Source organism: Aplidium turbinatum, chromosome 1 (assembly GCF_918807975.1).
Source record: "Aplidium turbinatum chromosome 1, kaAplTurb1.1, whole genome shotgun sequence".
In the NCBI taxonomy this organism is placed as follows: domain Eukaryota; kingdom Metazoa; phylum Chordata; class Ascidiacea; order Aplousobranchia; family Polyclinidae; genus Aplidium; species Aplidium turbinatum.
The window spans coordinates 30,872,501-30,881,705 of NC_137472.1; the positions used below are offsets into that span (position 1 = coordinate 30,872,501).

Below are 9,205 nucleotides of genomic sequence, written 5' to 3' on the forward strand. Positions count from 1 at the left end.
TAGGCTATTGAACTAAACATGTGTTGCTTTTGTTTGAATAAAATGGGTCATTATAAACCAAAACTCTTCATAAAGAAAATGTACATTCCACGTTAGATAATAGGCCTAGGCCTATGCTTTTTTAATCAAAGTTTTTATCAAAATATCAATCTTTTCTCAGGCTTGTTGTTCACTTCTACGATCAATTTGATGAGTTATAATAGGCGTAAAATAGAAGCAAGTACAGGTAAATTGACTGTCAGCAAAATTAAATTAAGTTATAGCCAACAAGTGCCATAACAATATTTTCTCCGAAAAGATTGTGACCTGTGCCACATAGATGTTGAGATCAGCAGTTTAATGATTTTTTTTATAGTAGGCTGGAATATAAAAGAAAAACTAGTTCAGTTAATAAACGCTCGATACGGCTAACGAAGAATTAAAAGGCAAAGCAGACTAACCACTGTAGACGTGTGTTCTTGAGCAACGCTCTATAGAACAGCTTTCCACCACTGAAGCATCAAGTAGGCCGAAGCACATATGAAACAATTTAGGCCAAAATGCATTGCTTTTTGACTTAAATAATGTAATACAGTTTCAAATTTTTTGTTTTACGAGCTGTTTTTTGCATAAATATGAACCTATCGGCAGAGTAAAAATATTCATTAGCCTAGTATAAATTTATAAAAAAAATGAATATGTATCGGTTTTATTTAATATTTTGTTTAAACTTTTGCAGGTTCCCTATTTTGCAGGTCATTCTAAAAAATACACGTAAAAATGATCAGTTACATAGCACCATTATCTGACATATCTGTCACTGGCTGGTTGGCTATAGTATTAATTGGTATGTTAACCTTGATTGCGATCGACAAAGCACGGAAAAATACAAAAAGCAAGAAATATAATTTACCTCCCGGACCAAAAGGAATTCCTATATTGGGGACTTTCCCTAGTTTTTTAAAGGCGCCTGCACACATTGTTTTTGATCGTAAGTAACTGGCTGATCTTAAAGTAACCTACTTTTATATTTCATCTTTTTGTTTTTATTATTGTCGAGATTTGTTTCCATTTAGAATTTTTGCGAATGATAAAATATGGTTTAGCTTATCTGTAAAAAATCTTCCATTTTTGTCAATTATTATCACCGTAGCTTATGGCATCAAATGTACGGTATGCTTACGGTAGATCTGCACTTAGTGATGGCGCTGTACTGTATAAAAACTTATTGGCTAGCCAGCATTTGCATCAAGACCAAGAATTTATTTCATATGTTCGAGTGAATTATTGGGAGAGTTGCACAAAAATGATCAATTTTACTATGTTAGTTTGAAATTATAATTTGCATGATGCATCTATAATAGGCTCCAGGGGTGAAATATTTTGAAACTCTTTTGTTATGATATAGAATGGACAAAAAAGTATGGCAATGTGTACAAATTTTCTTTGGGAATTGGAACATCCGTGGTGCTAGGTGATGCAGACACTATAAGAGAAGCATTTGTCAGCAAATCTCCTGATGTAGACAGCAGGTGCCAATGGAGATATTGTTTTATCCGCATGTTTAGAGGTAAGAGTAAAAAGTTATTTTATTTATGAACACAACGGACCCGCCTAGTAGGGTGATCATTCATAACTCAAAGTTTTTCTTTGAAATTTGCTTTCATTTTTGTTTATTTGCCTGTATGTTTTAATTGTAAAGTTTAAAATGAACAACCCAAACCAATTGGCCTAGCAAAAATCATTAACGTTTGGTTTCATAATGTTATCCTTTCCCAAGGAGTATATATAAAGTTAGTTTTTACAAAAAAATGAGTAACTCAGTCTGCTTTCTACCTATCTCACAAACAAACACTGAGGCACAATATTTGGAGCTGGTGTACACGTCTTCGCCATAGTCATAAATGCTATGACATAAATATATACCGGTATCAAAGGTAGGAATCGGCCAAGGACCAAGGTAGATAGGGTGAAGTGTATAAACAGTAAAGCAAAGGTAAAATAGTTTTACCCTATATTTTTGGTTGATTGCAATGTATGACGTTATGGTGTTTTTGACCAGGGCGGAGACTTGTATACCAGCTCCCAATATTTATGCAAAAAGGATGTATATGGATGTTGGAAACTTTGCGGTCTGTTTTGCATGTCAAACAAAGACATAAACTATTTTTTTATTTTAAAACATCCCACAATTGCCAAGTTGTAGGCTAGAACATTACCAGCTGCTGTTTGAGATGATGCTTCTTAGTATTGTCAGGATTAATCTTGCATACTATGTGGGAATAGGCAATTTCTGCTCATCATCCAACAATCATTTTAATGTGGTTGATATTTAGGTTTGTCGGTTTTACCTTATTGTCAAAAGTGGATTAACACAAGAAGGAGAACATTGACAATTTTACGAGATTTTGGAATGGGAAGATCTTTCATGGAGGATAGAATTTATGAAGAAAGTGAGTTTTTTGTGTTGATGAACAAAAATGTCTTAAGTTTGGAATTTTTTTTCTCCATAATCTGTGATTGAAAAGTTTCATTTGATTTTATTAACGTTGTATAAAAATCTCTCTAATACTTATTTCAATTAAGGCACTTTACAGCTTTGCAAAATTCTCTTGGTCTATGTAAAATGTACAGATCATTTTGGAGAACACTTTTGGATAATTACTTTATGATGTGTGTATAGCACGCATGTGAGTAACAAACTCATATGAAAAAATTTGTAAGTTTTTGGGAGCAACAACAGCAAATCCAAAATGTGTCAACTCATTGAATTTGCTATGTTGCTGCATTGATGCAATCTTGCTGCATTTATAATCTGGAATGTCAACTGTAGGATTTTTGCAGGAAAGGCTCCGGAAAATTCAAGTGATTGTTTGAGAAATAATAGTTTTTCTAGAGATTTTTTATGACTCCCCACTCGAGATGTTGAATAGAAAAGTTTAATCAAAATATCCTCTAAGGTGGGTAGAAAAAGATCCTTCAGTTACAGAGGAAGGATGGGGGATTTAATGCATTGTGTGAAAATCTGCGGAAAGGAGCTAAACTAAAGCTTTCAGACTTATCAACACAAAATTGATGAATATCACTGTTCTCTTTTGCAGCTGTTTGCCTTATGAATTGCATGCTTGAGGCTGGAAAGAATGGAAAATGTAACTTCAACCCGCGTGACATGCTGAGGAGGTCACCAATGAATGTCCTTTGCTCAATATTATTTGGGAAGAGGTGAGGAGAGGCTGCTTTATGTGGCAGGATACCACTTATTTAATCAGTGGATCCTACCAGGATATTACTCACAAAAAGTTTGGTGGGCAGAAAAGTTTGAATTTTTTAACTGTCTGTGTTCAATTTATGGAATATAAGGAAGAAGGTTTACCGTTTATCCAAGTTTTAATTCAATGCTGTGTATAATCTCTTGATTTTTTTTTACTTCTTGTTGGTAGACTGGAAGAGCTAAATTTGTTTGACAAACATATGTGCATTTGTACACTGTTCTTTGGTGATTGTTGAATGTTGATTGTCTTATGCTGTGTTTTTAATTTCACTGATATCAGCAATTGTACTGCAAATGATATTCTTTCCACACTAACTGCCAACCGTATAATTTCAGATATGAGTATGATCACCCTGGCTTACTCTATGTCATGAACACAGTTGTCTACCTGGTTGACTTCTTAGCGAAAGCAAGCATCTATGATATCCTTCCTTCCAAGCTTCGTACTTTGACTGGCTTCAGCTTGAGGGGCTTCCACAATCAGTTAGATGATCTTAACAAGTTTATGCGCGGCCGTGTTGACGAGCACAAACAATCTTACAACTCACGAATCACCAACAACTTTGTGGACGCTTGGTTGAAGGTTGGTTTAGAATTCGTTGTCTATCAGATAGAAACTGCCAATATTGTCGTTTGTGCTTGAAAGAAAGATTGTTTTGGAAATACTGACTACCCAGCCAACAAATCAAGCCTTTTTACATTGATTCAACGTTTACAAACGACAATGTAAAAAAAGGCTTGATTTGTTAGCTTGCAAACGTTGAATCAATGTAAAAAGGCTTGACGAAGATCTAAAAGCATCATTAGTTTCTTTTCTTGGAGAAGACAAATCTCACTTTCAACAAACAATTAAACTTTATTATTATTTTTTTATTTTCACAGGCGCGTGATGCGGATATGGAGAAAGCAAAGGCGTCTGAGTCTTCGCCTCCTCATGGGAGTCCTATCGGCACAGGAGAGAAGGTCGTTAGTGAGCTCCCGGATGTTCTGCAAGACATCATCGTGGCAGGAGCACATTCTACAGGCATTGTTTTCAATTGGTGCATTTTACTGCTCACTCTTCACAAGGAAGAACAAGATAAGGTAAATGCCGATCTATGTTTCCATGCAAAACGTTTGTGCAAGTTTTTTTCAACTTTCAACATGCAAGAACTACAAAGTATTCTTGGCAGCAAGTAGCTGTTTCCGATCATTATCTTTGTCGCATTCATCCAAATATGGCTGCGATTTAATTGAATCTATTCTTGGTTCCAGGCTTATCACGAAATCATGGAAATGATCGGCCCAGATCGTGTCCCAAGCATGACTGACCGATCCAAGTTGCGATACATCGAAGCTTTGACCAACGAAGTTATGCGGATAGCTACGGTGCTCCCTCTAGTGGCACACGCGACTGGATGCGACACGACCATAGGTGGCTACGACGTGCCGGCAAATATCGAAGGTAAAAGATTAAGTTACTTTCTGTGTTTTACTGGGAAAGGCGATCGCCACTAGAGATGCAGCAAACCCAAAATTTTTATCCGCACACCGCAATTTATCTGGAACTTTGACACTGCACCGCACCGCAAATTACAAAATTTTCAAAAAATATTTTAACGCGTTATTTTTTAGAAAGTCAATTGTGGCAAAAAGCACCCATGTCATATAACTAGTAACCTACCAGTACAGAGTACAGTTGTGCACTAATTGACTAGGCTAACCAGATCATATTCTCTTATCAGCAATGCATCTAAGTTCTAAGACATAATACAAACTAAGACAAATAGAATGTTCCTGGATCCAGTATCAGGACTTTTGAACACTTTTTGTAAGCAATAATGCAATTTTAATGTTAGTGGCTATATGAATACACACACAAGAGTAAAACTTATAGGCTAGCCTGAACTCACTGGGCTAACTGTTATAGTAACTAACGCGGTAGTTGCGCTAGGCCTACAGCCTGGGAGCTGAGCTTATCAGCTAGGCTATTAACCAAAAACATTCGTACAGCTTCCCTCACAAGACAGCCCCAAAAACCCTGTCAACTGCAAACCATTTGCAATTTGCATAGCTTTCCAGCTAGGGTTTCCGAAGAAAAAAAAACTGATACGTGTTTCCAATTTAAATTTGAAGTTTTATAACTGATTTTCTTGAAAAGTTGAAAGTTTAATATCTTGAAAGTTTACGCGGCAAGCGGCGCGGCGTGGCTTTGTCACTTCAACCTTCCACGCGGCGAAAAAGTCAAAAGCGGCCGCGTACGCGGCGCGGCTTGCATCACTAATCGCCACCCTCCATTTCTGGAACTTTGCCGCTCCTCCAAGAAAATATACAAAAGTGTTCGGCGCTATCAGAATTGTTATCATTGTTGTTGCCTACACGACAGTTAATAGAATATTAACGAAATTTATTTCAGTGATATACAACAATTGGACGCTGAACCGTGACGAGAAAGTGTTTCCCGATCCAGAAGTGTTCCGGCCAAGCAGGTGGCTCAAGAACGGAGAGATTCGAAAGGAATTGCTGCACGGCTTCTTTCCTTTTGGAATAGGTGATTTAGATAAATACACGGCATCCTTGTGTACTTACCTGAGACGAGCTTTTGGCGCAGCCGTTTTGAATTCTAAGAATGAGCAGAATCGAGGGCTCTGGCCGTTTATTTTGGTCATAGTTTTGTTATTGAAAGTATTAAGCTCTTTTCACTACAAACCAACATAACGAGCTTTGTCTTTTCAGGAAAGCGATCATGTGCTGGGGAGGCGTTAGCTCGCATGAACCTCTTCGTTTCCATAGCAACATTAATACAAAGCATCGAATTTTTACCTCCAGGTGAGAGGAATGCTTTGTGAATTAAAAAAAAAACTGTCGGTCTGGCTTTACATTGCCGTCTCAGATTGCAGTTAGTTGTACTTTTTCTTCACTTTTGTATTCCTGAATTTCAGCTGCCCCGAGGAAGTCCCGAATGAAAATTTCCTGAGATAACGAGCACTTTGTCTGTGTTGTGAACCTGTTTGCATGTTTTAAAACTTTGCATTCTGTTGAAAGAATCCTGCTAATTGTGATATTTCAAATACACCAAGTTCATCTAACCACTTTTTCTTCTACAGACGACACTGCCCCCGACGACATGAAGCCTGTTGTTGACCATCATGTTGGATTGTTGGCCGATTGCAAACCCTTTCTTATACGGGCAAGACGTCGGCCCACAACCACTATTCTGGCCGCGTAGTTTGTTTTCTTATTTTGCCTTGTCGATACTTTTCAATCATAAAATTGCTTTTTCGGATAAATTGTTTTCAGCAGACAAACACTGCCTTGTCATCTGATCCTATAGTTTTGTATTATCTTGTTGCAATTTTGACTCGCAATGTGATGGTCTCCCTGTGGACCCCTTTGTTTCATTTCCACCATGTATGAAAGCTTTTATATCTTGAATTTGTGTTGCCAATGTGCGGCTATTGTCCGACCGAGCTAGTTGTTACAAAACACAGCTTTTACACGAGTCGTAAAGAATGCTTGACGAGAAAAACGTTGAAACACATTTACTTATACATGTACGATTACAGGCTGCCCAAATATCACGTATTTATAACTGTTCTGATATCCCAAAAGATCGTCTGATATTTCAATAGACCCTCACTGGTTCATCGTGTGTGTGTAGGGTAGCACCTCCGTGATGTGCCCAGGTTATTTTCTCTAGTTCACAGTTGAAGTTTTTGTATAAAAACAAACTACCAATAGCAAATGCCCTGTATGTACATTATGCAATGTGTGTTAATGTTCAGCTGCTACGATTTCTATGTTACTTTATTCTATCTGTTCAACATTCTTTGACGTTGAACTGTTACAGAAATTGTATGGCTTTGTTAGCGCGGACTGAAGTTTTGCACATTTGCAGTTTCACTGAGTTGTTCAACAGACAATCATATCATTGCTTTCCGTAGTTTAGCGCAAGACTGACACAAAGATGCAACTTATATTTGTGTTTTTTTTTTTTTGCATTGATACATGTAAACCATTGAAGTTATATAGATTGACATGCGAGTTGTTGTCAGCAATTGTTGTCAAAAAGTTCTGTTGAGAAACGTTGCAGCGATCATATGCAAGTTGACGTTGAATTGATAAATTTTGACCACCGCCTTTCTGTATTTTTCTACGTACTTTTTGATTTTCGTAACTTTTATCTATTTTTAATTGATAGCAACTACGCAAAATCTGTTATTTTTACATTGATTTAACGTCAGCAGACGTTAACTCAATGTAAAAAATGACAGATTTTGCTGTCTGGGCAGATAGCCACACCTTTCTAGAACGTTCTGTGTGAATTGTTGTCTCTATTTTGCCTCATCAATTTCCTCCCGACAAGTCTTCATATATATTTATACCTAAATCTTTTTGAAAGCTTGAATTGCAATGCGAGATTAAGTGACCTCCAATAGAAACTTTGTATCCTTTGCGAATCCAGGGGAGAGGGTTGCTCACCCCCTAAAACATAGAAAAACAACTTCATTTACGGTATATTGCAAGGTCGGATTAATAGATCTACAATTCATTATGTTTTGTTGAAACCCCCTAAGTCTACTTGCTGGATCCGACCCTGCTTTGTATATAAATTGTATGCTGCAACGGAAAATTTTTCAAGAAAAACTGTCTGATCAAGCAAATCTTAACATATCTCTTCTAAACAGTGGTGAAAGTTCTAGATATTTCAATGAATGTTATTTTGCTACGCTGTTGTTTTTAGTGTGGATTCCTGTAAAACTTCTTAAGCTTTTAGAAATCGAACCTCTGGCAAAGAGATTGGCTTAAATGTTTAAGTTAAAGATTATCCATGATAATTTGTTGAAATTGACGTTTAATTATTGTGCAATGCTTTCTGATACCTTTATATTGTCGTCATTCCAGGTTATTTATTCTGTGCAAAATCGTAATTGTCGATTTGGGTTGAGGTTTCGTAAAAATAAATTCCACCAAAAAAAAACTGATTTACCAGAAGTTTTATGTTTGATAATTACAACCGTTAAGATCCGAAATCCCACCAGGCACATCATTATCCACGTCTGCAGGCGCTGAATCAATGTGAAAAAGGATTTTGCTGGTCAATAAGAGGTCCTGCATGAAGCTATGATGGAAACACTACGAAATATAAATCTTGCTTCTCAGGGATCTTGACACACATAGTTGTGGACGAAGGAAGTTGACACGAACAATAAACAAAGCTTGAGCGGGTAGTTATCGAGTGTATAAAGAGGATTACAGACTGCAGTACAAAATAACATCTGAAAATCAATTGGCGAATTAACGACTGTCTTGTTTATGTTGATTTGTCAAGTAAAACGAACAAAAGCCAACCTGGAAAAAAACGCTTCATTCAATCAAACAATTGCCAAAGTTGAACTGACCAAGCAAACGTCACAGCGTTGTTTCGATGCTTTATCACTGGAAGTTTAAAACAAGTTGTGATTTACTACAATCAAAATAAAATTAAGCCACTGATATCTCAGCGAGCAAATGTATCATTTTGTCGACGGAAATCATGTAAAAATAGCAACGTTTCTATTTTTATGTGATGGGTTGACATCCAACAAAATTAACAACGGCAAACCTGTGTCCTACAATTATCACCACACCAAAGATAATACTGCAAGGAAGAAAATATCAGTACCGCTGAGGGGGAAACGCCACGACGAGTTACTGGAACAATCAATTTAATACTTCAATTGTGAAGTACGAATTCGATAGGTCAGCGAAGACAGCAAATCAAACGTTTGTTTACATTGATTCAACGTTTGCAGACGTTGAATCAACGTTTGCAGACGTTGAATCAACGTAAAAAACGACTAATTTGCTCTCTGAGAAGAATCATATTTTCAGCAAATCAATCATTTTTGCATTAATTTAACGTCGGCAGATGTAAAATCAGTAAAACAAGAACTGATTGGCCGGCTGGGTTCAACTCAAGTGCAACAACGGTAA

At 36.9% G+C, this 9,205-nt stretch overlaps 1 protein-coding gene across 1 annotated transcript; it reads left to right on the plus strand.

Annotated features, from left to right (window-relative positions):
• Positions 1–759: 759 nt before the first annotated feature.
• On the plus strand, positions 760–8,255 carry LOC145764708 (cytochrome P450 2J4-like). The gene is made up of 10 exons (XM_082576368.1): positions 760–826; positions 1,388–1,549; positions 2,316–2,432; positions 3,081–3,201; positions 3,587–3,833; positions 4,133–4,333; positions 4,505–4,694; positions 5,646–5,780; positions 5,966–6,058; positions 6,337–8,255. Exons 1-10 carry the CDS (start codon positions 760–762, stop codon positions 6,456–6,458), a joined length of 1,455 nt encoding a protein of 484 aa, XP_082432494.1. The 3' UTR covers positions 6,459–8,255.
• Positions 8,256–9,205: the final 950 nt, after the last annotated feature.

Bases quoted from the DNA above. Each gene is read 5' to 3' on its own strand.
- LOC145764708 (XM_082576368.1), top strand. From the start codon at position 760: ATGATCAGTTACATAGCACCATTATCTGACATATCTGTCACTGGCTGG. The intron at 827-1,387 runs GTATGTTAACCT...GTTATGATATAG, and splicing joins GTTGGCTATAGTATTAATTG to AATGGACAAAAAAGTATGGC. The intron at 6,059-6,336 runs GTGAGAGGAATG...TTTCTTCTACAG, and splicing joins CATCGAATTTTTACCTCCAG to ACGACACTGCCCCCGACGAC.